Here is a 27,215-nt window from a genome sequence, read left to right on the forward strand (position 1 = left end):
ACAGGACAATCCCAAAAATCTCATTAATCTACAAATCCCACCATTGTAGCCCCCAAATGAGTTGGCAGCTCTTAGTGCCACAACTGGGGGATCAGTTTTGGATTGAGGTGTCCCTGTGTAGGGCGCAGCCATTGGTGCTGTCCCTCACCCCGTGCCCTTGGTGCTGACAGAACAAGCATGGCACTATTTGGAGATCGTGTTCCTGTCAAGTCTCATGTTTTCCTTGGAGATAAGGGCAGAACCGCAGCAGGTGCTTTTTATTGCCTTCAGTTCTGTTGCCCTGGGTGACCCCATGACCCCCGTGAGCCCAAATGCTGTTTGCCAGTGCCTGTGCCTCGAAAGCCGGGGTTCCCCCCGAAAACAGCCTCAGGGTGGAGTTCAGGGGGTAAAAAGGGACACAGCTTTGGCCAAAACTCCAGGCTTTGTTTCAAACCATGCTGCTGCTGCTTCATTTTGCCCCAAGCTCAGGTCCCGGGGAGGCCGAGCCCCGGCCCTGCTCCAGCGCTGCCTGTGCTGGGGGCTTGGGGAGGGGGTGAAGGTCGTGCCCTGTTTGTGCCTCGATTTCCCCATCCCAGCGCCCACGCGGCTCCGTTCAGGTGTTGGATCGAGCTCTTGGAGCCACCCCCCAAATCAAGGCCACGGAGAGCTGCAGCCAAGGCCTTCTCGGGCCGGGAGCGGGCCACGCTCGTGTCACCGCTCTGGAACTCGGGAACAGGAGGTGCCAGCGCAGCAGGGCAGCGTCTCCCTGGGATCCAGAGCCGAGGGACGCTCGGGGTGTCCCCGGGCTGCCCCGGCCTCGGCGCTGTGTGTGCTCGGGCAGAGGGGCCAAGGCCGCTGGCCGGGGCCGCAGCACCTGCTTCCCTTCCCGCGCCTCCTCCCGCGGCCCCGTTAAAGCTCCCGCGGGGCAGCGCCTCGGTCCCACCGCGGACACCGCGCTCCAGGATGATGCTGCAGCTCGTGCTCCTCGCCGCGCTCGCCCTGTGCGGTGAGTCCCGCCCGGAGCCTTCGGCCTCGGCGCCTCCTCAAACCGCCCCCGAGCCCCCCCCGAGTGGGGACTCACGCCGTCCCTCTGTCCCCAGGGCGCTGCTCCGAGCTGGACGTCGAGAACATGCAGCGGGTGGTCGGAGGGACCGAGGCGCGCTCGCACGCCTGGCCCTACCAGGTGGGTCCTGCCGCCGTCCCACGGCCGCTGCCGGGGCTCTCCTGGCTCCGGGAGCCTGCGCTGAGCCCCGCGCCGTGTCTCGCCCCCCTCCCCAGATCTCCCTCCAGTATTACTCCGGGGGCGGCTGGCACCACACCTGCGGAGGCTCCCTCATCCAGAGGAACTGGGTGATGACCGCCGCCCACTGCGTGAACAAGTGAGCAGGGCGGGGACCCCTCCTTCCTCTCGGCGAAGCTCCTTTCCCCCAAAACCCTTCCCAAGGAGATGTTCTGCCCGCCCCAACCCCGCAGAGCAGCCGTCCTTGGGGGGCTTTTGGGACTCCTCTGGCAGGGGCTCCATGGGGCTTCTGTGGGAGCATCCTCTCCCTGCTCTGACCCTCCACGCTCCGAATGCCCGGGATTCGGGGCTGATGGAGGGTTTTCGCACCTTGCCGGCAGTAACATGAACTACCGTGTTGTGGCCGGCGAGCACAACCTCAACAGGAACGAGGGCAGCGAGCAGATCTTCAGCGTCAGCAAGATCATCGTGCACCCCTACTGGAACCCCAACAACGTGGCCGGAGGGTAACGGCCGCGGGAGGGAGAGCTGGGGAGAGCCCGGCCGGGATTTGGGGGAGGGCTCCTCGTAACATCCTCCCCCTCCCCCCGGCAGCTACGACATCGCCCTGTTCCGCCTGAGCGGCTACGCCACCCTGAACAACGCCGTGCAGCTGGCGGTGCTGCCCCAGGAGGGCACCATCCTGCCCGACGGCTACCCCTGCTACATCACGGGCTGGGGCCTGACCCGCAGTGAGTGACGGGCTCCCCCCGCCCCAAAGTGCCCCGAGGCCGGGCTACGCCGGCAGCCGCGGGAGGAGCTCTCGGAGCCCTTGGAGGCTTCGCTCGGGGCTCTCTGCGGGTGCCCAGCGCCGGGCCGGGGCCGTGCCGAGCTTTGGGGGGACGGACGGACGGGCGGGCGGACGGGGCCAGAGGGGCTCGGCGCGGGGCCGGGCTCTGCTTTGACCGGCGCCGGGTCCGTGCAGGCAACGGGCAGCTGTCCAGCGTCCTGCTCCAGGCCTACCTGCCCGTCGTGGACTACCAGACCTGCTCCAGCCCGTCCTACTGGGGCTCCACCGTCAAGAGCACCATGGTGTGCGCCGGCGGGGACGGCGTGCGCTCCGGCTGCCAGGTCCGGCCGCGGCCCCCGCGCTGCCCCCGCCACCCCCGGCGCCCCCCGCAGCCCCGGCTCACGCCGCTCCTCGCTCCTCGCTCCGCAGGGCGATTCCGGCGGTCCCCTGCACTGCGCCGTCAACGGGCAGTACCAGGTGCACGGCGTCACCAGCTTCGTGTCCAGCCAGGGCTGCAACGTCGTCCGCAAACCCACCGTGTTCACCCGCGTCTCCGCCTACATCTCCTGGATCAACAGCGTAAGGCGGCCGGGCCGGGCCGGGCCGGGCCCGGGCTCGGCCCCAGCGCTCTCGGGGCACCGCTGCACCGGCCCCGGCCCTTCAGCCCGGCCCTTTCTCCCTTCCAGGTGGTCGCGCAGAACTGAGCGGAGCGGGACAAGCGCTCGCTGCCCCTCGCCCATGGACGTCCCCTGACTCCCCCCGGCCGCGCTCCGGGCTTCTCGCACCCGGGCCGGCCCCAATAAAATCTCTCCTCCCGTCTCCGTGCCTCCGTGCTGCCTTGTCCCGCGCCCGCCGATCCTTCCTCCTCCGGCCCGACATCCTCCTCCCCTCCCAGCTCCCGCACCGGCCCTTCCCCGCGTCCTCCTCCTCCTCCTCACTCCTCCTCACTCCTCAGGGAAGAGCCCTGGCGAGCAGGAGCCGGCTCCGAGCTGGCGGGGCAGCCCGAACATCCGTGGGATGCTGGAAAAGGGGCAACGCTGCAAATCCCCTTCTTGGGCAGCAAGGCACATCCTTGGCAATACGGGGGAGGGGCGGTGGGGAAGCACAGAGAGGATTTGGGGCGATCCCATCAGGACTTTCCCTGCCATTTGCTCCATTTCTCTTCCCAAACTGACCTCCTTGGCCGTGAGACATGTGGGACTCGGGGACTGCCACCTCCTTGTCCCTCAGCTGCATCCTGGGCCTGTGCCACAGCCCCCCAGCCTGGGGGCAAACCACCAGCACCAACGTGCCCCAAACACCCAGGTTTACACCCAAAACAGACACTGCTGGATGGATCCAGTGCCCGCTGGGGCTTTCTCTCCCCCCTCGGTCATGTCCTGCTGAACAAAACACCCGAGCACAGCAAGGTGGCTCTCCCAGCCCCGCGGTGGCAACGGGAGCGAGGGCTGTGCCAGACACTGCTGAAAGCCCTCGAGGGCTGTGTCCAGTTCTGCCCCTCCCAAAAAGGAAAACCCGGAGGGGCTGGACCATGTCCAGAGAAGGGGACAGAGCTGGAGCAGCTGAGGGAGCTGGGGAGGCTCAGCCTGGAGAAAAGGAGGCTCGGGGGGGACCTTCTGGCTCTGCACAACTCCCTGACAGGAGGGGACAGCCGCGGGGGCGGGGAGGGGCGGGGGGAGGTCGTGCTCTGCTCCCAGGGAACAGGGACAGGAGGAGAGGGAAGAGTCTCAAGCTGTGCCAGGGGAGGGTTAGGTTGGACATCAGGAGATCGACACAATCCCCTCCCTTGACCAGCCAGAATGCCAGGCCTGGTGCCCTCGTTAAGGAATCTTCCCAGTCTGACCATTCCCAAGGTTCTCTGGCTGTCACACCCCCATCTCAAGAGACTTTCACAGCAGGGACCGGAGCCCCTTAGAGTAGAGCCCCTCACAGTGGAGGCTCCAGTGATCCAACGAGCCCCCCTGGACTCCCCACACACCCCTCCTACAATCGGACCCTGTTTCCTCAGCAGTTCCAGCCCTGGTTTCCCTCAGCAGTCCCAGATGTTCTGTTCCACCATCGATTCCCAGTGCAGTGACAGGCACAGCCCAAGCTGCTGCCTTTGAGGAGGAGCCCCAACAACGGAACCCCTCAGGTTTATCCCCTCACAGTCCAAGAGTGCAAGTTTCATTCTTCCACCCAAATCTTTGTCTCCTCCCATCTCTCCCAGTGTCCCCTCATCTGGCTGTGCCGCTGCTCTCCAAAGGGTCAGCAAAGGGTGAGCAGTTCATGGCCTCTTGTACCCCCAGAACTCAACCTTCATCTCTGCCACAAACTGAGCTACTGCACCAGCTGCACTCCTTGACACACCAAGCACAGAATCCCAGGACTCCTGAGGTGGGAAAAGCCCTCCCAGACCATCGAGTCCGAGCTGTGCACAATCCCCGCCTTGTCACCAGCCCAGAGCACTGAGTGCCACATCCAGTCCTTCCTTGGACACCTTTATGGAAAGGGACTCCACCATGTCCCTGGGCAGCCCTTTCCAGGGACCAACCACCGTTCCCATTGGAAAATCCCGCCTCACCTGACCCTCCCCTGGCACAGCTTGAGACTCTTCCCTCTCCTCCTGTCCCTGTTCCCTGGGAGCAGAGCACGACCTCCCCCCGCCCCTCCCCGCCCCCGCGGCTGTCCCCTCCTGTCAGGGAGTTGTGCAGAGCCAGAAGGTCCCCCCCGAGCCTCCTTTTCTCCAGGCTGAGCCTCCCCAGCTCCCTCAGCTGCTCCAGCTCTGTCCCCTTCTCTGGACATGGTCCAGCCCCTCCGGGTTTTCCTTTTTGGGAGGGGCAGAACTGGACACAGCCCTCGAGGGCTTTCAGCAGTGTCTGGCACAGCCCTCGCTCCCGTTGCCACCGCGGGGCTGGGAGAGCCACCTTGCTGTGCTCGGGTGTTTTGTTCAGCAGGACATGACCGAGGGGGGAGAGAAAGCCCCAGCGGGCACTGGATCCATCCAGCAGTGTCTGTTTTGGGTGTAAACCTGGGTGTTTGGGGCACGTTGGTGCTGGTGGTTTGCCCCCAGGCTGGGGGGCTGTGGCACAGGCCCAGGATGCAGCTGAGGGACAAGGAGGTGGCAGTCCCCGAGTCCCACGTGTCTCACGGCCAAGGAGGTCAGTTTGGGAAGAGAAATGGAGCAAATGGCAGGGAAAGTCCTGATGGGATCGCCCCAAATCCTCTCTGTGCTTCCCCACCGCCCCTCCCCCGTATTGCCAAGGATGTGCCTTGCTGCCCAAGAAGGGGATTTGCAGCGTTGCCCCTTTTCCAGCATCCCACGGATGTTCGGGCTGCCCCGCCAGCTCGGAGCCGGCTCCTGCTCGCCAGGGCTCTTCCCTGAGGAGTGAGGAGGAGTGAGGAGGAGGAGGAGGACGCGGGGAAGGGCCGGTGCGGGAGCTGGGAGGGGAGGAGGATGTCGGGCCGGAGGAGGAAGGATCGGCGGGCGCGGGACAAGGCAGCACGGAGGCACGGAGACGGGAGGAGAGATTTTATTGGGGCCGGCCCGGGTGCGAGAAGCCCGGAGCGCGGCCGGGGGGAGTCAGGGGACGTCCATGGGCGAGGGGCAGCGAGCGCTTGTCCCGCTCCGCTCAGTTCTGCGCGACCACCTGGAAGGGAGAAAGGGCCGGGCTGAAGGGCCGGGGCCGGGGCCGGTGCAGCGGTGCCCCGAGAGCGCTGGGGCCGAGCCCCGGCCCGGCCCGGCCCGGCCGCCTTACGCTGTTGATCCAGGAGATGTAGGCGGAGACGCGGGTGAACACGGTGGGTTTGCGGACGACGTTGCAGCCCTGGCTGGACACGAAGCTGGTGACGCCGTGCACCTGGTACTGCCCGTTGACGGCGCAGTGCAGGGGACCGCCGGAATCGCCCTGCGGAGCGAGGAGCGAGGAGCGGCGTGAGCCGGGGCTGCGGGGGGCGCCGGGGGTGGCGGGGGCAGCGCGGGGGCCGCGGCCGGACCTGGCAGCCGGAGCGCACGCCGTCCCCGCCGGCGCACACCATGGTGCTCTTGACGGTGGAGCCCCAGTAGGACGGGCTGGAGCAGGTCTGGTAGTCCACGACGGGCAGGTAGGCCTGGAGCAGGACGCTGGACAGCTGCCCGTTGCCTGCACGGACCCGGCGCCGGTCAAAGCAGAGCCCGGCCCCGCGCCGAGCCCCTCTGGCCCCGTCCGCCCGCCCGTCCGTCCGTCCCCCCAAAGCTCGGCACGGCCCCGGCCCGGCGCTGGGCACCCGCAGAGAGCCCCGAGCGAAGCCTCCAAGGGCTCCGAGAGCTCCTCCCGCGGCTGCCGGCGTAGCCCGGCCTCGGGGCACTTTGGGGCGGGGGGAGCCCGTCACTCACTGCGGGTCAGGCCCCAGCCCGTGATGTAGCAGGGGTAGCCGTCGGGCAGGATGGTGCCCTCCTGGGGCAGCACCGCCAGCTGCACGGCGTTGTTCAGGGTGGCGTAGCCGCTCAGGCGGAACAGGGCGATGTCGTAGCTGCCGGGGGGAGGGGGAGGATGTTACGAGGAGCCCTCCCCCAAATCCCGGCCGGGCTCTCCCCAGCTCTCCCTCCCGCGGCCGTTACCCTCCGGCCACGTTGTTGGGGTTCCAGTAGGGGTGCACGATGATCTTGCTGACGCTGAAGATCTGCTCGCTGCCCTCGTTCCTGTTGAGGTTGTGCTCGCCGGCCACAACACGGTAGTTCATGTTACTGCCGGCAAGGTGCGAAAACCCTCCATCAGCCCCGAATCCCGGGCATTCGGAGCGTGGAGGGTCAGAGCAGGGAGAGGATGCTCCCACAGAAGCCCCATGGAGCCCCAAAAGCCCCCCAAGGACGGCTGCTCTGCGGGGTTGGGGCGGGCAGAACATCTCCTTGGGAAGGGTTTTGGGGGAAAGGAGCTTCGCCGAGAGGAAGGAGGGGTCCCCGCCCTGCTCACTTGTTCACGCAGTGGGCGGCGGTCATCACCCAGTTCCTCTGGATGAGGGAGCCTCCGCAGGTGTGGTGCCAGCCGCCCCCGGAGTAATACTGGAGGGAGATCTGGGGAGGGGGGCGAGACACGGCGCGGGGCTCAGCGCAGGCTCCCGGAGCCAGGAGAGCCCCGGCAGCGGCCGTGGGACGGCGGCAGGACCCACCTGGTAGGGCCAGGCGTGCGAGCGCGCCTCGGTCCCTCCGACCACCCGCTGCATGTTCTCGACGTCCAGCTCGGAGCAGCGCCCTGGGGACAGAGGGACGGCGTGAGTCCCCACTCGGGGGGGGGCTCGGGGGCGGTTTGAGGAGGCGCCGAGGCCGAAGGCTCCGGGCGGGACTCACCGCACAGGGCGAGCGCGGCGAGGAGCACGAGCTGCAGCATCATCCTGGAGCGCGGTGTCCGCGGTGGGACCGAGGCGCTGCCCCGCGGGAGCTTTAACGGGGCCGCGGGAGGAGGCGCGGGAAGGGAAGCAGGTGCTGCGGCCCCGGCCAGCGGCCTTGGCCCCTCTGCCCGAGCACACACAGCGCCGAGGCCGGGGCAGCCCGGGGACACCCCGAGCGTCCCTCGGCTCTGGATCCCAGGGAGACGCTGCCCTGCTGCGCTGGCACCTCCTGTTCCCGAGTTCCAGAGCGGTGGCACGAGCGTGGCCCGCTCCCGGCCCGAGAAGGCCTTGGCTGCAGCTCTCCGTGGCCTTGATTTGGGGGGTGGCTCCAAGAGCTCGATCCAACACCTGAACGGAGCCGCGTGGGCGCTGGGATGGGGAAATCGAGGCACAAACAGGGCACGACCTTCACCCCCTCCCCAAGCCCCCAGCACAGGCAGCGCTGGAGCAGGGCCGGGGCTCGGCCTCCCCGGGACCTGAGCTTGGGGCAAAATGAAGCAGCAGCAGCATGGTTTGAAACAAAGCCTGGAGTTTTGGCCAAAGCTGTGTCCCTTTTTACCCCCTGAACTCCACCCTGAGGCTGTTTTCGGGGGGAACCCCGGCTCTCGAGGCACAGGCACTGGCAAACAGCATTTGGGCTCACAGGGGTCATGGGGTCACCCAGGGCAACAAAACTGAAGGCAATAAAAAGCACCTGCTGCGGTTCTGCCCTTATCTCCAAGGAAAACATGAGACTTGACAGGAACACGATCTCTAAATAGTGCCATGCTTGTTCTGTCAGCACCAAGGGCACGGGGTGAGGGACAGCACCAACGGCTGCGCCCTACACAGGGACACCTCAATCCAAAACTGATCCCCCAGTTGTGGCACTAAGAGCTGCCAACTCATTTTGCTCTAAATCGGGAGTTTCTAGAACAAGAAGAGGGAGGGATATCAAGTGAGAGGCGTGTGGGAATGCAGAAGGGTCAAAGACAGGATTTGTGTAAAATAAATCATCTCTTTATTTGAGGTTCTGTGTCTAGGACAGGTTCTCCCCGTTCCTGTTCTGTCCAGGAGGATTCCACCCCTCCCCCCCCCAATAACTGAAATGGCAACAAAAGTGGCAGCTTCAGATGTTGGGATAGATAAAAAATCCAGAACAGAGTAGATGTGGTACCCAGGATCTTCTTCAGAAGAATTCTGTGGTGCCACCAAGGGAAAACTCCTGCTCAGCACGAGCAGAATCGCACCAAGGAATCATTATCTTTTAATAATAACAATAAAACCAAAAAAAATCTAACAACTTCCTCCCCCCTCCAAATCCAACGCGATTCCTAAGGCACAGATCCCAACTTCTCCCATTGCCCGCCAGGGGCCACCGCAAGCCACGATCCCCTCTGGACGGGAGGAGCCCCGCGGTCACCATCTTCCTCTCCGCCGGGATTCCACATCTGGGGAGGCGCATCCACGTTTTTAATGCCCGATATGAACTGAAGAGTCTCTGGCTGGAGCCGGGAGGGGGAGGACGAGCAGCGGCTTCCGAGGAGAATCCGCAGGAGCGTCCTCGCCACGACCGCTGCGTTTCGGGGTCCGTGGGATGCCCCCGGTAGAACCCGGCTCCCAAAGGTACGGGATTCAGTTCAAGGCAACCACGAAATGCAGCATATTTAAGGCTTTCACTTCTTAAATTAAAGCGAAGAAGGAAGTTTTTTGGATCCTGGTTTCCTGAGCGTGGCAGGGGCCGGCCGGGGGCTCTCCTCCCTTTTAGGTAAAGGACCAGAGCTGGTGCGGGTCCGTGAGGTCGCAGGGAGCCAGCGCCGGGTGCTTCCCCCGGGCCGTCAGACACATCCCCGAGGCCAAGTTCTTGATCAGCCGGTTCTGCCGGGAAACAACCCGGGCGATCAATGAGCGAGCGCGGGGTGAGCACGGCACGGGGCCGAGGGGAAACAGCCCCGGAGGAGCAGCACCGTGGCGGGCACGATGCCGCCGTGCCCGGGGGGATTCCCGGGGTGGAGGGGTCTCCTCACCTGCGCCAGGTCCCACTCCTCGCTGGCGGGCACCCGGCCGGGCTTCCCTCGGAACTGGCACTCGCCCAGCTCGGCAGCAGCCGCAGCCCCCCGCAGGCACAGCTCCTTGCCGATGTTGTGGCGCAGCTCCCGCTGGCTCGTGTACTCAAAGTACTGCGGGTGAAGCCGAGCGGGGCCGTCACTGCTGCGCCCCGGGAGCTGCCCCCGGGGGAAAACCGGGGCGAGCAGAGGGGGAAATGATGGGGGTGCTTTGGGGAGCCCACCTGGTTTCCCCCCAGCCCGTGGCAGGGGTACATGATGAGAGGTTTCCCACCGTGGTTGTTCTCCCCAACGTCCAGGCAGCTCTTGGTGCCTTCGTTTTTTATCTGGGGCGTGGGGGGAAGAGAAGTGTTTGGGGGGAAAAGAGGTGGTGGTAGGAAAAAGAGCGGGGAGAAAAATGAGAGAGAGGAAAGAGGGGGAAAAAAGAGATGGGGAGAAAAGGGCAGGGAAAGGCAACGGGAATGGGGGTGAGGGGAGGACAAGAGGGGGGAAAAAGGCCGGGACGGGGAAAAAGGGGCAGGAGTGAGGAAAACGGTGGGGAGAGCGGAGGAAAGAAGGGCTGAGAGGAGCGGGGCTAGGACCCGCCTCGGGTTTGGCTCTGCAGAGCTCTGGGTTATCGCTGCGCAAACACGATCCCGGCACGCAGCGCCGGGTCCGGGTCCCGTGTCCTTTCCAGGACAGGAGGAACGCCCGAGCCATCGCCTCCGGCACGTGGAGCAGAGGGGAAGCCGCCCGGGCTGAGGTTTCAGGAAATAAAGGTGAATTAAAAGCTGGATGGGAGCCAGCACCCGGCCCAGCTGACACTGGGCTGTCACCCGGCCGTGCCGGCTGCTGTCACCTCGCCCTGGCTGAGGAGGGGCAGACTCAGGATCCAACACCCAGCCTGGGAGAAAAGGCTTTTCTGACAACTCCATCCTCAGAGATGGAGCTGGAGCCCCTCATGCTGTCTGTCCTCAGTTCCTTGGGGATGCAGCCAGAGCTCCATGTCCTGCTGTCCCCAGCTCCCCCAGGGACAGAGCCAGCCCTCCACATCCTGCCTGTCTCCTCTTCCCTGTGCATGGGTGGCTGGAGATGGTGTCCTGCATATCCCCAGATTCCTTCAGGGTGGAGCTGGAGCTCCACATCCCACCCCCACCTCTGTTCTTCCAGCCCTCCCTGTGCCAGGATGGTGTTTGGGGCTCAAGAAGTTTTCAGGTCTTCCCCCGAGTTTAACCCAAATCCACATCCATGTGGGTTCCCCACTCTGAAACTCACCCCAGATCAGCTCTGCTGGATTCCAGCTTAGTCAGAGCCCAAACTGGCCCTGCCAGTCAGTGACAGATGAGATGACAGACAGACACAGTGAGCAGTGACAGACGTGGCAGCACCAACCCCCTCTCCCTCCCGGATTAATGCAAAACCCCCAAACCCAACCTTTGGGCACTTCCCCTCTTCTCTATTCCCAGCCCAGGACCGAACCCCTGTGTGCTCCGGCCGTCCAGGCACTCACTGCTCCGTAGAACTTGGGGGTCAGGTCGGGCACAAACATCTCGGGGTAGACATTCTGCAGGTACCAGGTGAAGTTCCTGCAGTGCAGCCGCTCCCGCAGCCTGCGCCGCTCTGTGATGTCACCAAATGTCTTCTATTGACAAAGTCACGGGAGAGAATTAAACTCACTTCAGTAAACAGTGCAGAAAATCCCCCAAAATCCCTTTATCCCTTTCTGAGCTGGGAGTCACCCCAGCTTTGTCATCATTCCTCAATGGTGTGACCAGCACCGAGACAAGTGGGAGGCATCACCTGACAGGTACCCACAGACTCCACCAAGAGCTTGGAGGTATTTTGGCACAAAATTTTGATGTGAAAAAAAAATATTCATAAACTCTGATGTTTTCCTACCAGGAAACATTCTGGCTGGAGGGGGAAAGAAAAAGAAAAGGCTTTTGGCTACTTCTGTCCACCTGTGTGTGGTTTCCCACCCCACCCCGCTCAGGTGGAGCTCCCAGCAGGACCAGCCCTCCCAGTAGAAGCAGCAGCCCCCCAGCATGTCCAGTACCTCTCTGGCCATCTGGGAAGCTTGCTGGTTGCGGCGGTAGAAGATCTCCTTGTAGTCGTCCATCCAGACCTCAGCCAGGCGCACCTGGTTCCGGGAGATCACCTGGGTGCCCTTGGGGAACGTGTGGGGGCTCTTGGAGCGGAACACGTGGCCCACGACGGAGCAGGGGATGATCTCGACCTGTCCCCCGCACTGCCACACCTGTGGGGAAGCCACACCTGAGGTGGGGGGGTCCAGCCCCTGGGCCCCCCAGCAGGGAGCTCCCTGGAGGTGCCCTTCGAAGGTGACCCCCCCGTCCTTACCCTGAAGGACATTTCCACGTTTTCACCCCCCCAGATCTCCATCTGGTCATCGTAGGAGCCAATGTGCTCGAAGTAGGACCTGGAGATGGCGAAGAGGCCACCTGCGAAGGTCGGGGACCTGCGGGGGACAAGGAAGGGTGTCCTGGGGTGACTTTAAACACAAATAAAAGAGCAGAAATCTGAGTTTTGAGACATCACAGCCCCAAAATCAGAATCCCCCTCCGTCCAGCTGTGGTGGCTTTGGTGGACAGGCTGGGCCTGGCTGCTGGGAGGGGACGGAGGTGACTGTGTGACATGGAGGGGCCTCGCTGCTGGCTGGATTCAAAGTGAAAAGAAGATATTGTTACCAAAAACCTGTCACCAAAAAGAGGGGGTGGTCAGAGCTCGGTGCCCCAATCCCTCCTCCCATTTCCCTAATCTTTTCCATCTGAGGCCAGAACAGAACCTGGCTTTTATTCAGGAAAAATAATAAACCCCAAGGATTTGCCGAGCTGCTGGAGACGAGGCACCGGCGGGAGCCAAGTGCCCGGCTGGAGGTGAAAGGGGCCTTTATTGGGACAGGAGCGTCTCCCAGGTGACCCGTGCACAAAGCCAGCCCCGCGGCCGGGCGGGGACGGGGCCAGGCGGGGTGTCCGGTGTCTCCCAATGGGAGCACCCAGCTTATCCTCGGGCACCAGCGGAGAGGTGGGAAAACTCCTCAGGCTCTCTCCGCATGTAAAACAGAGGGGGAAAAATTAGGGATTTTGGCGCATCCTGATCCACAGGTGACTTGTTCTGTGTGGGGGCACTCGGGTATCCGAGAGGAAGAAGGTACAGACAACAATTAAATCCCTAATAGGTGACTCTGCTGGTGTGAGAGGCGGCCGGAGGCAATTCCAAGGTCAGTTGTGGCCCCGCGCTCCCCAAGCCCCGCTGAGATTTGTCCTCCACCATCCCCACAGCTCTGACCACGCCCGGGCACAAACTCCCTGAGATCCCCCACAGCTCCTTGAAAACTCCGCTGGGAAGGGGCAGCACCGCTTGCCCTGAGGCACCAAAACCAAGGAGAACACCCATTTGTTGGAAAAAAGAGCAAACCCAGCTGGATAAAGAGTTCTGTGCTGGACTCACTTGATGGGGAAGGTCTCATCCTTCCTGCGCTGCCTCTCCCGTGCGGGAATGACCTCCCAGCCGAAAGTCAGGCTCCAGTCGAAGTTGCCCCGGCTGTGCTGCTTCCCATTCTGGATGGGCTTGGAGAACTCGAAGGTGTTGAGGTCGATGGTGGCAATGTCGGGGCTCACAACGGCCGTGGGCTCCTCGGCGATGCGGGACAGGAGTGGCTCCAGCCATCCATGGAAACACTCGCCTGGGACACAGGGCAGGGTTGGAGCAGAGACAGCACCACTCACAGCACCCGGGGGCACACGGGTGGCACACGGGTGGCACAGGGTGGGCACTCACAGTGGGCATCCAGGAAGGTCAGCACCTCCCCGCTCGCCACGCTGGCCCCCAGCAGCCGCGCCGTGATGAGTCCCTTGCGTTCCCGCTGCCGCACCACGCGCACGATCTGCAGCTGCTCCACGTAGCGATCCAGCTCCTCCTTCAGGTACTCTGAGGGTGGGAAGAGCATCTGGGTCCATCAGAGAGGCAGGTGCCAGTCCCTGGTGCCTCCCATCCCATCTCATCCTGTCCCATCTCATCCCATCTCATCCCGTCCCGTCCCATCCCACCCCATCCCATCTCATCCCATCCCATCTCATCCCATCTCATCCCGTCCCATCCCATCCCGTCCCATCCCACCCCATCTCATCCCATCCCGTCCCGTCTCGTCCCATCCCATCTCATCCCATCCCATCCCATCTCATCCCGTCCCATCCCATCTCATCCCGTCCCATCCCATCTCATCCCGTCTCATCTCATCCCATCCCATCTCATCCCGTCCCGTCCCATCCCATCTCATCCCATCCCACCCCATCCCATCTCATCCCATCCCATCTCATCTCATCCCGTCTCATCCCGTCCCATCCCATCTCATCCCGTCTCATCTCATCCCATCCCATCTCATCCTGTCCCGTCCCATCCCATCTCATCCCGTCCCATCCCATCTCGTCCCGTCCCATCCCGTCCCATCCCGTCCCATCTCATCTCATCTCATCTCATCTCATCTCATCTCATCTCATCCCATCCCATCCCATCCCATCCCATCCCATCCCATCCGCTGCTGCTCAGACCCTGCAGTTTTGGGTTCAGGGATGCCTGAGCCTTTGCCCCAAACCCAAGTGTATTTTTGGCTAAAGAAGAAGAGTTTTATGAGGGTCTAAGCCCCCTCTGTCTCATCCCTCTCTGGAGAGAGACTGGGGGATTGACAGGGGGAGGTCACATTCTGCACTTGAAGGGTCACCAGGACCAAGTTGTGACTGAGGGAAGGGACAGTGGACACAGGGTCACCACCAGAGGATTCTGGGATTTCTTGGCAGGTGCAGCCAAGCCAGGAGCTGGAAATGGCCAAGTGAGAGCTGGGACCCCCAGAAAACCATCCTGGGAAGGGAACCCAAGTCCCACCCATGTCCAGCCACAGTGGGAGTCGAGGTCTGGGGCAAGGAAGCCCTGGGGCACCCTGAGGTTCCTGCTCCTTGGGAGCCCGTGGGTGGAAAGAGAGAATTTATCTCTGACAAGGGCAGAGTCCGTTCCTCCCAGTGCCCTGACACTGAACCCCGCGTTAATTATCTCTGGGTACTAATTAATGAGGGTTGCAGCTGGCTGAGGGTGGAGGTTTGTGGGGGCACCTGGTTTGTCCCCAGGGTTGGGTTAACAGCAGTGCTGGGGAAGGGAAAATCCCAGGGGTGCTCTGGGGTGAGTGTGAAATCCTGGGATGCTGAAAGCTTCAGTCACTTCTCCAAGTGGCTCAGAGCTGCCACTTCCAGGCTTGGAAAGGGGCTTGGCGTCCCTTGCATCCTGCCAGGGCTCCCGTGTCCTTCTGATCCCACATCCTGCCATGGATTCTGCCTCCTGCTGGCCCCCAAATTCCCCCACTGCTCCCTCACAGCTCCCTGTGGCTGCTGCACCCCTCTGACCCACATCCCACCATGGGCCCTGCCTCCCTCTGACCCCTGTGTCCCCATGGCCCCCACCCACCATCCGTGCTGGCATCGTCCACCAGGATGACCTCTCGGAGCAGCCGAGCCGGGGACGAGTGCAGGACGCTGTAAACTGTCCGGAGCAGGGTGGACCAGGCCTCGTTGTGGAACACAATGACCACGCTGGTGGTGGGGAGGGGAGGGCAGCGCTTGAACTTCTGGTCAATGCACCTGGGGGACAGAATGGGGGGGATGAAGGGGGAAGCACGACTGGAGTGACCCCCTGATATCCCCTCCTCCCCAAACCCCACAGCAGGGGAGCAGCTCTGGCCCCTCTGGACTCATCCCTGCTTTGATTCCCATTGATTTTGGTTGAGTGAGTCCTGTTCCCGGCCTCCGTGTTCCCCCTTTGTCACCGCTACACCTGCTAAGCACAGATAATCGCCTGCCAGCGCGGGAGGCTGGATTCCTCCATCCCTTTCAAGGCTTTTTCCATCCCAAATTCCCCCCATGTCTCCCCCATCCCACCCCCCCTTTGGGGGCAGGGCTGGGGGGGCCCCGCTTTAATCCGGCAGCCCCTGGCCGAGGGCAGGTGGGGAAATCTCTGGAGTTTCCCCGAATCCCTCCCCCAACCCCAGCGGGGTCCGAGGCCGTTCCACTTGGCTAAGAAAAGAAAAATCTGACCGCTGGAGCCGCTGGAATAAAGGAGGGAGAGGAGGGAAAGGCGGGGAGGTGACAGAGCCACCGAGCAGGTACAGGGAGACACAAAGAGCCTGTTGCCACTAAACCCGCCCCCAAGGGGCCAAAATTAGGGAGAAATAATAATAGATTATTTTCTTTTTCATCTCTGTCTCCATTCAGTCCCCTGCCGGTGCTGGGTGACATCCCGGCCCCAATCTGCTTTAATTTCCTCTGCAATTTAAGGGAGTGAGTGGCCAGGTTTAAGGGCTGGGTGGGTTTCGGGCTCTCACTCGGGGGGGCGGCTGTCGGGGCCCAGCGCCCGCTGCAGGGAGATGCGGTCGCTGGCGAAGGCGTTGAAGCAATGCTTCTCATAGCCCAGCTCCTTCTCCTTCGTCTCCTCGGGAGTCCAGCGATCCTTCTTGAAGGCTTTTCCGTCGGCCCCGGGGCTGGCGGGGTCCTGCGGGGGTCTCTCCATGAGCGGCCGCAGCTCGGCCGCGGTGTAGGAGCCGGGCAGGCAGGAGCGGGCGCTGGGCAGCGGCTCCGGGGGCGGCTCCGGGGCTCCGATCTGCAGCCGCGGCATCGAGTCCCGCAGGTCCCGCACCGCCCCCAGCATCAGGTCCAGCACCTGGTCCTTGCCCTGCACGATGTTCCGCAGCCACGGCTCCTCGCCCGGCTCCTTCCTCCCCACGTCCTTTTGGAGGATGAAGAGGAACAGGACGAAGACGGCGCCCGCCAAGGCCACCTTCAAGGGGCTGTAGCGGCGGCGGAACAGCCTCATTTTGGGGGGTTTTTGGAGAGTTCACAGGGCTGGGCTGGGGGATTCAGGAATGTGGGGGCTCGGAGTGCATCACGGTGTCCTACTTTGCTCCAGTGACCTGGGGGAAGGAGAAACACCTGCAGTTAATTCCCTGGAGCTGGATGTGCCCAGAGGTCGTCCCCTCCATATCAAAATAGGAATATTGTACTGAAGATGTAATACGTAATATATAATAAATATATATAATATAATAAATATATAATATATAATATATAATATACTATACTTAAAATATAATTAAAATTATATTGTACCTAAACCAGAATATATAAATATAATCAAATCATGGAATAGATTTGTTAAGGACCTTAAAGGTCATCCAGTCCAAACCCCTGCCACAGGCAGGGAACCTCCCACTAGACCAGGTTAATAACAAATAATAACATAATAATACAGTAGGAAATATAATACCTTAATATATTGACATTGTAAAGTAACATGAGTAACATATTAACAATACAATGTTAGTAATATAATAATATTAATATAATTATGTTATAATATATAAGTACTAACATTAGTAAGACTAATATAGCAATATAATATTAGCAATATATTATATAAAGTTTGGCACTAGTGACACCTGTAAAATTCATTCCCACCCAGCCCTTCCAGCCCCTAAATCCTTCCCAAAATTAAAAGACCGCAAAAAGTGTGGGTTAATAAATGCCGGAGGATGTGCCACCCCCCACCACAACACACGGGATCCCCCAAAAGTTTCTTCTGGGCCAGATCCGGAGGCTGCAGCCTTCCCCTGCCACTGCCCGAAGTTAAAATAGAGCCAGAAATTTGTCAAAATAATTTTGGCCGCTGGGTAAAAGCCTTTTCCTGGGCATTTTCCTGCCTGCGAAGGGAAACTCGAGCAGACCATGGGGCGCTCCCGGCTGGGCTGAGTTGGAGCAGCAGGTTCTGTGTCCGGTGCCGCGGCCACCGGAGCTCGGTGCCAGCTCCCGAATTTGCCCTGGGATCCGTCGGAGGCTCTGAGCTTCCCACCACCCCCAAACTTCCCGCAGCTCCTCTTTGTGAGCCGCGGCCGCCGGAGCATGGACGAGCCCGGCGGGATCCATTCACCGCCATCTCCTCCTCCTCCACTTCGGGGTCCCCCCCCTTCCCTTGATTCCTTTTTCCCCCTTTTCATTCCCTTGGAAATGGGGCGGGGAAGGGCACCTGCCACAACTTCAAGGGCGAGGAAGTTTGGGCTGGGGAGGAGGAAGGTCCCCGGGGTCCCCGCTTTGAGCGCCGCGGGATCAAAGCTGGACCACGCTTCACTGCCAAGGGCGCCCGGCCCCATCCAGCACCAAAAAGAGCAGAATCGGGGAAAAACCATCAATCCCCTCGTGTGTCCTGCCATTCCCTCGGAATTCCTGCCCCAAGGTGCCCCCGAGCACCGAGGTTTTCATTGCACGGTCTTGCTGTACAAGGAGGGGGAGGGAAAAGCAACGGATTTTGGGGGAAAAAACCCGTTTCCATCAATCCCACAACTCTCTGAGCTTCCTTCTTTCCACGTTGCTAACGAAGCTCGTTAGGTGTCGGTGTTAATTAGCCCCAGAGGGACACGAGGTGTGCGGAGGGGCACAGGTTGTGCACAGCAAGAGCTGCCGCTCCCGGCGGGCCCCAACCCCAAACCCCTCCCCAGTCCCTTCCCCAAAAGGGCCAAAAAGCCAAATACAAATAAAAACTTCCCCCTAAAAGACTGGACTGGATTTGGGATAAAGCTCCAGCGAGAGCTCCTGGTGCACCTGAGCTCTCCGCTACCTGCCCTGCAAACTCCCGGGGGGATTCTGCTCCAGCCCATCCTTCCCATCCCGAAAATCCCGGCTTGCGACGGGGCCGGTCCTGCGCCCAGGAAAAACAAAATCAAAATGACCCAGTGGAGCCTACTGGCGTCAGGAAAGGGGAAAAAGGGGTTCGGTGGGAATTCGGGGAGAATCCCCCGTGGTGTGGGAGGGAGGGATGGTGGGAAGAGGCAGAAACAGAGATGTACTCGTGGAGGAAATAAAGGAAAATAAATAAAATACAAGTGAGTTGACACGGACACTGCCGAAGGCGAGGTGGCCACCGGCTCCACGTGGCAGCGAGACACGATGACATCGGGAGGGGCAGGGGCTGGCAAAAGACAAGAGCAGGAAGTGGGGGGAAAGCGGGGAAAGCGGGGAAAGCGGGGAAAGCGGGATTGCTCCTGGTGGGATTCAGTTCCAGCGGGAGGAACTGGATGTGCTGGGGAGTGTAAAGGGTGGGAGCTCACAGGAAGCAGGATCCTGTCGTGCTGCCCCCGTCCAGGCGCTGCCCTCATCCCCAGGGATGAGCCCAGGGGGTCCTGGAGCCGCTCCCGGTGGTGCGGAACGGGAGCGCCCGGACCTGGGGGGTGTGTGAGGGTCTCTGCCCTGCGGGGGGCCCTGGGGGTGACGGGGGCCGGGTCCTTCCACTGCCCTGGAGCCGCTGGGCTGCTCCGGAGGCTCCATCCGGACCCCCCGCCCCGAGGGGCTCCATCCCAGGACCCCCTGAACCCCCTTCCACGGAGGGGCCGCTGCACCGGAACCCCCCGAGCGCCCCACCAAGCCCACCCTGTTCCCCCTTCCCCCGGACCGAGGGCTCCCCACCCTCACCTCCTGTCTCCCCTGTCGTGGAGGGGTCGGGGATCCACACCAGGACCTCCAGACCCCCTTCCCATGGTCGGGGCTCCTCACCGGGATCACCGGGACCCCCGGACCCCTCCTCTGAGGCAAGGACTTCACAGCGGGATCCCAGCCCCCCTTACGGCAGAGGGGGGCACCGCACCACGACCCCCGGAACCACCGAACCCCCTTCCCTGGGGGGGTGGGGACTGCGCACCGGGACCCCGGGACCCCCTTCCCTCGGCAAGAGCTCGGCACCGGGACCCCCAGACCCTCTTACAGCTGAGGAGGGCTCAGCAGCGGGACCCCCGTCCCCTCCCCTCTCACCGGCTCCAAAGCGGCTGCGGGGCCGCAGGTGCGTCCGGCTGGGGCGGGGCCACCTGCGCTCCCCGTTCCCCGCCCCCCGGTGCAGGTGCACGGGGCGGGGCCGCCGCGGCCCTAAAGCCACCTGGCCCGGCCAAAACGCCGGGTCCTAGAGGTACCTGCCAGGGGAAACACCGCGTCCTGGAGCCGCTCGGCCGTGCCGGGAACAGCGCCTGATCCTGGTGCCACCCGCCGGGCCCGCGCCTGAGATGGAGGTGCTGTGCTGGGGACCAGTAAGGGACCGGCACTGGGGACACTGGAAACCTCAGGGACCTGTTGAGGTCACAGGGTGTGAGCCCAGGTGTGCTGGGACCGGCACTGGGGACACGGAGCCGCACGGGTCGGACCCCACGTGTGATGGGGACCAGTAAGGGACCGGCACTGGGCGTGATGGGAGAAGCAGGATGGCTGCGGGAAAAGCCCTGGAGGGACGGGCCAGAGCGGGCTCCATCACCCAGCCGAGGAGTTTCCTTTGGCTCTGGCGCTGCGAGGAGGATTTGGGAGATTTGAGCTGAAGCAGAGCGAGGCTTAATCAGGATTATTGAGATATTAGCTGGAATATTAACTGGTTTACAGGGGATGAGGTCCCTGGGGCACAAACATCCATCAGCCCCAAATTAAAGCTCTAATGAGCTGGAATAAGGTGTGAGGGTAAACTGAGGCACAGATTAGAGCCAACCCTCTGCCTCCACGAGCCCCCCGGGGCTTTTCCGAGTTCACTTCGGAGCCGTCGCTCTCGCCCGTTTCGTTTCCTCCTTCGGAGGTTTCGCTCTTCGCTCAAAACCCGAAGGGGAAATTCCCTCCCCCGAATTTGCTGCTGCTCGACTTTCAGGCAGCCGCCACTCTCAGCTCGTCACCGCGGCCGCCAGCACGGTCCCCACCACGGTAAATCACTTCTGGGGGAAACAGAAGGATTTTGGGGTCCACTCCGGGCTGGGTCGTGGGGATGGGATTTTGGAGCCGGGTTCTGCTCCTCGGAGCCGCTCTGCCAACCCCGAAAAATTAGAGTTTTTATGTCTCCAAATTGCTGCTTTTAATTGCAGTTTGGGAGAGGCTTTTTTTGGGACATAAAAAAATCTCCTGCAGCTTCTTCCTGGTGGCAGCAGTCTGGGGGAAATGAGAAGGAGTCGAGACCCGAAAAACCCCAGCAGGGATGGAATAAAATCCATTACAAAATCTTTCCAGGTTGTTAGGGAGTGACGGCTCCGTGTCGCACTCCAATTAATAATTAATTGGCGTCTTTATAGACAACTCTCAGGCAAAACAAAACTTGAATTAGAGGTGGAGTTGGCTGCCTTGGGGAGGCTGAAAAATGTTTACTTTTAAATTTTTAAGGAGTAGAGGAACCCAAAAAGCCAAAATCAGGGTGAAGTTTCCTCTCGGTGTGGGGCGAGCACTGCAGTTCCCTGAGCTGGGAGCAAACCTTACCATTGCCTCTGAGGTTTTCCTTGCTCCAGGTGCATTTCCTTCAGGATTTCTGCTCTTCTTCCCTCCCCGGGAATCCACAGCGCCGGAGGCAGCTCCATCCAACCTTCCAGCCAAACCCCTAATTTGAGTTAGAGTTTAAATTTAACGCCGAGCTGAAACTTGCAGCGCTGAGCTGAGCAAACCTGGAGGAGCTGACAGGAAGCCAGGATGATTTGCATGAAGGTCTCACCAACCTTTCACATCCCCTTTGCAGATTGTTTGCAGATTTGTGCCCAGCTTTGGGTTTATTTATTATCTTTTTGCCCGGTAATAATTGGTGCAAGATGGGAAAACTGGGAAGTTTAATCCATAATACAGCTGTTAAAGAGGGGGAAAATGTGGGGAACACAATTTTCCTCCATAATGCCAATATTTGGTTAATTGATGCTGGGTGGTGCTTCCTGGGGTATTTTTTGGAGGAGAAGAGGCTGAGCAGCTCAAAAAAAAGGGAATTGTGTCCCCACCCGTGGACATCATTCCTTGGATGGGTTTGTAGTTGGGAGTTTTTTGCTCTCGTGCCCAAAGAATTCCATTATTTGGTACTGAGTTGGAAATACAACTTTTTCCAGGTAGATTTATTTTTACTAAATGGGATTTTCAGGTTGTTTGGAGCTCGTGGAAGCTGTGGGGGAGAGGTGGAAAAACCCAGCTTGGCTCCTCTTAGGAAGAATCTCTTCACCTTTTTTTTTTTTGGTATATATTATGAGAGAACTGTTAATGCTTCTCTCTGTGCAGTCCCACACACCTGCAGCAGCTGGGATCTGGAGGTACCTGCAGCACCTGATCCTCCCCATCCCACCAGCTCAGGATGACCCTGGCAGCTCCTCCCTGCCTGTGGTTAACACCAGTCATCAGTGGATGATTATTAATGTGATAATTATTACTATTAGCAGGTGCTCGTTCCCTCTGCTGTCCCCTGTCCCCAGGAGTGATGGAGATGGAGGAGGTGTTCCTGCAGCTCTGGGGGGAGGTGGCCAGGCTGCAGGAGCTGTGCTCGGAGCAGGGGAGGCTCCTCCAGAGGCTGAGGGCCAGGAAGGGACCAGTCCTCGGTGAGTGGGGCCTGTGGGGTCCCCAGACTGCACATTTGGGTCATTCCCACCTTTGTCCTGGTGCCCTCAGGAAGTTCCTCTGGTGAGGTGAAGGAGCTTCCAGCAGGAAGGTGTCCTGTGCCCATCGTGGCTTTTGGGTGTCGCTGCTCAGGGACACTCCCGGTCCTGGGACCATCACCTGGAGAGGGTGGGGGAGGATCTACATCCCAGAAAACACCCAGAAACCCTCTGGTTCTCCAAAGATTCCCCCTCTCCATACTCTCCTTTCCCCCCGAAACACTCACATGGCTCCCACGGGGTCTGGCACCATTTTCCCAACCCTAGAATGGGAATTTTGTGGACAGGAGGGATCGGTTTGGACAAAGCTGTGCTGGGAAACTGCAGCCTCCCTGCCCTGGGGCTTCCTCCTTTCCACCTGTGTCCTTCCAGGACTTAAACCAAAGCCTTTCCTGGGATGAACCTGGAGTCTGGGGACACAGGGATGTCCCAGTGTCCTGAGGGAGCTGATGTTCCTCCAACCCTCAGCCCTCCCTCGTTGTTCTCAGTGTCCTTTCTCTGTTGGCCCAGGCTCCAGAGGAAATGGCTGAGCTCTGCCAGCCCAGGGGTTTTCCAACAGGAAAATGGAGCAATGGAAAGGGAAAAAAACCCCTTTAGATTCCTGGGAATGACCCCTCTGCCTCGCTCTCTCCCAAAGACATCCCGGTGTCGCTGCCTATCCAGTGCACAGAGGACGTGGTGCCAGGGGATGGGCAAAGGTCACCTGAGAGCTGCCAAAACCACCCAGGGGCTCTGACATCCTCCTGGATGGGCTCTGCTTGTCCCATGGAACATCCCCAGGCCACCAACAGGCTCCCCCCAGGCCCTGGGAATGGCGTCAGAACCGGAGGAGCCGCAGCTTTTGGCAGCAGCGAGGGGGAGAAGGGAGATGTGCCCACCTGGATGAGAACCTGGATCCTCCCTGTCCCCTGGGAAGGAGGAAGAGCCCCCTGCAGCCCTCGGGAGCTGGAGACACTAAATCCAGGGGCTGGGGGCTCCTTCCCAAATCTTCTGGATCTCTACAGAGCCCCAGAAGTGCTTGAGAGGGAAGATGCTCCCAGGGACGAGGCTCTGGTGGAGATCCGAGGGCCTGTGAAGGTAATTTGGGAGGCTGGCAGGGAATTTGGTCCATGCTGGAGTTATGGCATCAGGGACACTTCACCCTCCTCTCCATCAGCCCTGGACACGTGGGAAGTGTGGCAGAGTGGGGTTGTTTTCTTAAAAGGTCTCTGGGCACTCAATTTTCTGGTTCCCAGGGGAGTTGGGTACAGGAAAGCCCCTGAGGTCCATCTGTCCAGCAGGACATCGCTCCTGTGATCCTCACAGAGGCTTTGGGCATCCCTTGGAGGAGTTAGGTCAGTTAGGTTAGTTAGTTAGTTCATTAATTAGTTAGGTCAGTTAGGTTAGTTAGTTAGTTCATTAATTAGTTAGGTCAGTTAGTTAGGTTAGTTAGTTAGTTCATGAATTAGTTAGTTAGGTCAGTTAGTTAGGGGGAAACCTCTAAGCCTCCTTTGAATCTTCCAGTTAAGCAGCTCTAAAGTATTTCCTTCATTCTCTCAGATCTCCACACCCCAGAACACATTCCCAAATCATTCCAGATGATTCCTGTCATTCTGAAAGGCTTTCTGAAGACCTCCCTGAGCTCTGGCCCCTCCTGGTGAACCTTCACTCCAGTCCTGGCCTTCCCACCCAGGATCCCTGGGATGCCAATCCCCTTTTCTTTCATTCCTTTTCCCAAATGAAACCCTTAAAAATCCTTTCATGGCTTTAGGGGCTGGGTATTCCCGGGGGTAACTCCTGATTTTGGGCTGTATTTGGGAGGGAGTTTTGAGAGGAGAAGGGGGAAGTGGGGCTGTGTCTGTCTGGGGAGGCCCCAAAGGGCCCGATGAGCACTCCAATGACAATGGCACAGGGACAGGTGACAAAAGTGCTCCGGTTTGCTGCTCAGTTCCAATTTTCCTCCTGGTTTGGCTTGTGGAAAGTGCTGGGGGAGACCCGGGAGCCACATGGAAATCCAGGGGGGTTTCTGGAGGATGGGGTGAGGGGCAGCTTGAGCTCCCCCAAGCTCCAGCCCAGTCCTTTTTGGGCACAAAAAGGTGGAGTCAGGTTTGGGTTGGGGGCTGGCCCAGGGCACTCCTGGGGGGTCTCTCTGTCCCAAAATCCCTCTTCTCTTGCCAGACGTGCTGGACTCCAGGCTGGGTGATGGAGGAGGAGATGCTCAGGACCGGCCCCACCCGTGAGGCTGCTCCAGCCTGTGACCTGTGCCGGGAGATTTTCCCCTCGGATGCAGCAGGACACGTGGAATATTTGAACCATGTCTTGGCCCATCTGGAGTAGGACTTGTCTTCCCAATGGGAAATCCATGGATTTGCACCACAGGACAGACTCTGGACATTCCCAAGCTGGACTTGATGGCCTCAGAGAGCTTTTCCAGCCCTGGGATTCTGTGGCTGATGAGGATTCTGGGATCCTCCTGCTGCTTTGGACTGGGAGCAGCTGCCACGTTCCCCGTCCTTCTCCATGTGGAATGAACTCCCAGATTTGGATTATCCTGGCTGTGTTTTGGGTTACTGATCTCTGTGGATGCTGAAGCCAATCCTATCCTGGGGACTGGAGGTGCAACTCCTGGGAAAAGGGAATTTCTCAAAATTTGCCTTTGACACAGTGGAAATGAATCTTCTATAAATAGTCAGGGATGTTTGGGAAGACACATTGGCTTTCTCTGGGAGTTTGGAAGGTTGGGTGGGAGAATCTCAAGGTTTTTGGGGTCACTAAGTATTATTTTAATTCATTAACAGTAATTTGAGAGTTTTATGGCTCTTCCATCAGTGGTATCCAATGTGTTTCCCAAAGGGTTTCACTGCAGCAGTGGGGAAATTGAGGCACAAATCATGGATCATCTTCAAATCCATTTTTTCTTCTGGAAAAATCTCATCTCAGGCTTTTATATTTTGTAAGTTTCTCCTAAAGTGGATTTGGCATCTCCTGTTTGAGAAAACTTGTGTTGAAATGGAGAGCCAGGTTCTCCTCTAATTCCAGAAGAATTGGGATCTCCAGCTCCAACGTTCTCCTCTTTGGCAGCACAGAAAAGTCAGGAGTGAATTTTCTTCCCCAAAGCAGAGCCACATTAATGGATTTACCCATGACAAACCCACATGTCCCCAGGGTCCCTGGAACCATTTTCCAAGACAAATCCCACAACTCCTTTCTCTGGATCTGCAGCTTTGACCTTGGATTCTCCATCCATGTGGATATTGGAGCTGCTTCCAGCCCTGGGTAGAACAGGGGCCTTTATTTCACTGAAAATGGATTTTCTCAAGGTTTTCTTGGGATTTTCTCCAGGTTTTCTCCACATCACAATGAAGTTTCCCACCACTCTCTCCTTTTCGTCCTGTGGCTCCTCAAATTAATTTGGATTATTTGAAAGAGTTTTATGCTCTTCTTAGAGGAGAAGCCCTCATTTCCCAGGTGAATCCCTGGAAGCTGCAGACCCAAAGCTGGAGCAAGGACCCCACCAGATGATTCCCATTTATTGGCACCAAATGGCAGGAGCTGCCTGGAGGGAGGAATCCAGCTGGGCTCTCCTTGCCTGGGAAACTGAATTCCCAAAGCAGGAGCACAGATGATTTTTGTCAAGAGTCAAAACCCTGCTGTGGGGCTGCTGTGGCTCTGCAAAGCCCAAAATGCCATGGAAAATCCCCCTGGGAGCGCTTGGGATGAGCCATGAGAGAACTTGTGCTGATCCTCCATCCCTGGGGAGGCACAGCAGTGGAAGCTGCACAGACCTGGCCTCTCTCAAGGACCTTTTTAGCTCTGGGGGTAATTAATCCTGCCCTCCCAGATGGTCCCCAGGGACACGGAGCTTCCTTTTGGGATCCAGCCCTTTCCAGGCCAGGAACGTGGCTCTGGCTCTGAAATAACTTTAATTGCAGGGTGCTGCTGGGGCCCGTGGGTGGGCTGTGGTTCTTTGGGCCAGCTTGGGCTCCAGGTGGGTGGGAGTCATTTTGGGAAAGGCAGGAGCTGGGTGAGGGCAGGTTCCCGTCAGGAGAAGTTGGAAAATCGGGATTGGGTGAAGTCTGTGCCAGGAGAACTCAGGGATAAGGGTGTCCCACTCTTGTTTTCCAAGTAGGGATGGAGCTGGCGATGATGCTCCTGGGGAAACCATGGCAGCAAAAATACAGCTGGAAATGGGATTTTGGGTGGAAAATACTCATTTTTGAGGGTTTCTAATTCGGGGTCTGGGCTGTAGGAGGGGGAAGGGGCTGCCCAGGTGCTGGGGGTGTCCTGACATCAAGCTCTGTGCACTAATCTGTGTCCAAACACCCCCAAATTCCAATATCCAGATCCTCTGGGGCCACATTTTCAGAGGAGATAAAAGAAATGAGGGTGGGGCAGGGCGGGATTTCATCCCTCTAATGGGAGAGTGAGGAAAAAGGGAAAGTTCCTGCCTAGGAACAGCATTTCTCACTGGAAAAACTCTGACGGCTGTGGTTGTCCCAAATCTGGGAGCTGCCATCTGAAATGAGAGACTGGGGGATAATTTCTCCCCCCATCTTCAGCAGGAGCCCATCTGTGCCACCAGTGAGGATGGGAAGTCATTAATGCCTCAGTTAATTAATAACTGACCCTTGATTTTCATCCCTCATTAAGGGAAGGGAAGTGTTCTGTGGTCCTGTTGTGCTTGGACACGGGCTTGAGGAGGCAGAGACTGCAAAATGGGATAAAAAAAGTGCATTTCCAAGCAATTCAGTGACTTCCAAGTGTCGATTTTGGAAGAGCTGTGGGTGACAGCTCAAACCCTCCCAAATTTCTAAGCTGTTCCTGCTGGGACAAGGGGATTTTTGGGGAGCAAAGGACTGGGGGGAAAAAGGGGGTGGGAGATGGTGGAGGAGGCCAGGAGGGAACTTGGGGGGGCTGAGGGGGAGGTTGTGGGGCTTGGGGGATCCTCGAGAGGATGAGAGTGAGTTGGGGGGGTCAGGATGGTGCTGGGGAGGAACAAGATGGGTCTGGAGGGGTCAGGATGGTGCTGGGGGTCAGGATCATGTTGAAGGTGATTCTGGGGAGGGATTGTGGAGGGAAGTGGGGGTGCTGCTGGAGGAAGCTGGAGAGAGGCTGGGGGGGTCTGAGGGGATTTGGGGGTAACACGGGAGAGGATCTGAGGGGGCGGCTCGAGGGGCTCGAGTGCTGAAGCAGAGTCGGGGTTTTGCTGGGGGGGATCAGGATGATGCTGGGGGGGACCGAGGGTGGGTGGTGGTGCTGGAGAGGGGACACTGAAATGCTGGAGGGGACAGAGGCGATGCTGGGGGGCACGGGCTGAGAGGGGAATTGGGGTGATGTGGGGGGATCAGGACTGGGGGTGTTTCTGCAGGGCACCTGGGAGGGAGAAATTCTGGGGGGGGGGGCACTGAAATGCTG

General features: G+C 59.6%; 4 protein-coding genes across 7 annotated transcripts; 2 read left to right on the forward strand and 2 right to left on the reverse strand.

The window, feature by feature from the left end:
* Nucleotides 1-936: 936 nt before the first annotated feature.
* LOC102106901 (chymotrypsin-like elastase family member 1) lies at nucleotides 937-2,807 on the forward strand. Its single transcript, XM_005532072.3, has 8 exons — nucleotides 937-985; nucleotides 1,080-1,162; nucleotides 1,258-1,358; nucleotides 1,600-1,725; nucleotides 1,814-1,950; nucleotides 2,184-2,329; nucleotides 2,418-2,567; nucleotides 2,675-2,807. Exons 1-8 carry the CDS (start codon nucleotides 943-945, stop codon nucleotides 2,690-2,692), a joined length of 804 nt encoding a protein of 267 aa, XP_005532129.2. The 5' UTR covers nucleotides 937-942; the 3' UTR covers nucleotides 2,693-2,807.
* Nucleotides 2,808-5,484: 2,677 nt separating this feature from the next.
* Nucleotides 5,485-7,342, reverse strand: LOC102107083 (chymotrypsin-like elastase family member 1). The gene is made up of 8 exons (XM_014260621.2): nucleotides 7,294-7,342; nucleotides 7,116-7,198; nucleotides 6,920-7,020; nucleotides 6,568-6,693; nucleotides 6,343-6,479; nucleotides 5,964-6,109; nucleotides 5,726-5,875; nucleotides 5,485-5,617 (listed from the first exon to the last, which is right to left on the reverse strand). Exons 1-8 carry the CDS (start codon nucleotides 7,334-7,336, stop codon nucleotides 5,600-5,602), a joined length of 804 nt encoding a protein of 267 aa, XP_014116096.2. The 5' UTR covers nucleotides 7,337-7,342; the 3' UTR covers nucleotides 5,485-5,599.
* A 969-nt stretch (nucleotides 7,343-8,311) lies between these two features.
* On the reverse strand, nucleotides 8,312-20,805 carry GALNT6 (polypeptide N-acetylgalactosaminyltransferase 6). Of its 4 annotated transcripts, none has more exons than XM_088068852.1 (11): nucleotides 20,677-20,805; nucleotides 15,744-16,328; nucleotides 14,831-15,003; nucleotides 13,157-13,306; nucleotides 12,827-13,061; nucleotides 11,717-11,834; nucleotides 11,415-11,615; nucleotides 10,869-11,000; nucleotides 9,604-9,705; nucleotides 9,341-9,493; nucleotides 8,312-9,191 (listed from the first exon to the last, which is right to left on the reverse strand). In XM_088068852.1, exons 2-11 carry the CDS (start codon nucleotides 16,229-16,231, stop codon nucleotides 9,078-9,080), a joined length of 1,866 nt encoding a protein of 621 aa, XP_087924978.1. In that variant the 5' UTR covers nucleotides 16,232-16,328; nucleotides 20,677-20,805; the 3' UTR covers nucleotides 8,312-9,077. The 4 variants fall into 4 exon arrangements, with proteins under 4 accessions (XP_087924978.1, XP_087924977.1, XP_087924979.1 ...); XM_088068851.1 differs by lacking the exon at nucleotides 20,677-20,805 and adding an exon at nucleotides 19,368-19,498; XM_088068853.1 differs by lacking the exon at nucleotides 20,677-20,805 and adding an exon at nucleotides 19,213-19,284.
* Nucleotides 20,803-25,980, forward strand: LOC148182359 (uncharacterized). Its single transcript, XM_088068878.1, has 4 exons — nucleotides 20,803-20,898; nucleotides 21,606-21,764; nucleotides 22,459-22,898; nucleotides 23,979-25,980. The coding sequence occupies exons 2-4, from the start codon at nucleotides 21,647-21,649 to the stop codon at nucleotides 24,135-24,137; spliced, it is 717 nt and encodes a 238-aa protein (XP_087925004.1). The 5' UTR covers nucleotides 20,803-20,898; nucleotides 21,606-21,646; the 3' UTR covers nucleotides 24,138-25,980.
* The last annotated feature ends 1,235 nt before the right edge of the window (nucleotides 25,981-27,215 follow it).

Source organism: Pseudopodoces humilis, chromosome 32 (assembly GCF_049639895.1).
Source record: "Pseudopodoces humilis isolate 2021_Gansu_Grassland_sample_001 chromosome 32, ASM4963989v1, whole genome shotgun sequence".
Taxonomy (NCBI): Eukaryota; Metazoa; Chordata; class Aves; order Passeriformes; family Paridae; genus Pseudopodoces; species Pseudopodoces humilis.

Bases quoted from the DNA above. Each gene is read 5' to 3' on its own strand.
- LOC102106901 (XM_005532072.3), top strand. From the start codon at position 943: ATGATGCTGCAGCTCGTGCTCCTCGCCGCGCTCGCCCTGTGCG. The intron at 1,951-2,183 runs GTGAGTGACGGG...GGGTCCGTGCAG, and splicing joins GGGCTGGGGCCTGACCCGCA to GCAACGGGCAGCTGTCCAGC. The intron at 2,330-2,417 runs GTCCGGCCGCGG...CTCGCTCCGCAG, and splicing joins GCGTGCGCTCCGGCTGCCAG to GGCGATTCCGGCGGTCCCCT.
- LOC148182359 (XM_088068878.1), top strand. From the start codon at position 21,647: ATGGAGATGGAGGAGGTGTTCCTGCAGCTCTGGGGGGAGGTGGCCAGG. The intron at 21,765-22,458 runs GTGAGTGGGGCC...TCTCTCCCAAAG, and splicing joins CAGGAAGGGACCAGTCCTCG to ACATCCCGGTGTCGCTGCCT. The intron at 22,899-23,978 runs GTAATTTGGGAG...TTCTCTTGCCAG, and splicing joins AGATCCGAGGGCCTGTGAAG to ACGTGCTGGACTCCAGGCTG.
- LOC102107083 (XM_014260621.2), bottom strand. From the start codon at position 7,336: ATGATGCTGCAGCTCGTGCTCCTCGCCGCGCTCGCCCTGTGCG. The intron at 6,110-6,342 runs GTGAGTGACGGG...GGGTCCGTGCAG, and splicing joins GGGCTGGGGCCTGACCCGCA to GCAACGGGCAGCTGTCCAGC. The intron at 5,876-5,963 runs GTCCGGCCGCGG...CTCGCTCCGCAG, and splicing joins GCGTGCGCTCCGGCTGCCAG to GGCGATTCCGGCGGTCCCCT.
- GALNT6 (XM_088068852.1), bottom strand. From the start codon at position 16,231: ATGAGGCTGTTCCGCCGCCGCTACAGCCCCTTGAAGGTGGCCTTGGCG. The intron at 11,835-12,826 runs GTGAGTCCAGCA...TGTCCCCCGCAG, and splicing joins GATGAGACCTTCCCCATCAA to GTCCCCGACCTTCGCAGGTG. The intron at 9,192-9,340 runs GTGAGGAGACCC...GTTTCCCGGCAG, and splicing joins AGGAGTGGGACCTGGCGCAG to AACCGGCTGATCAAGAACTT.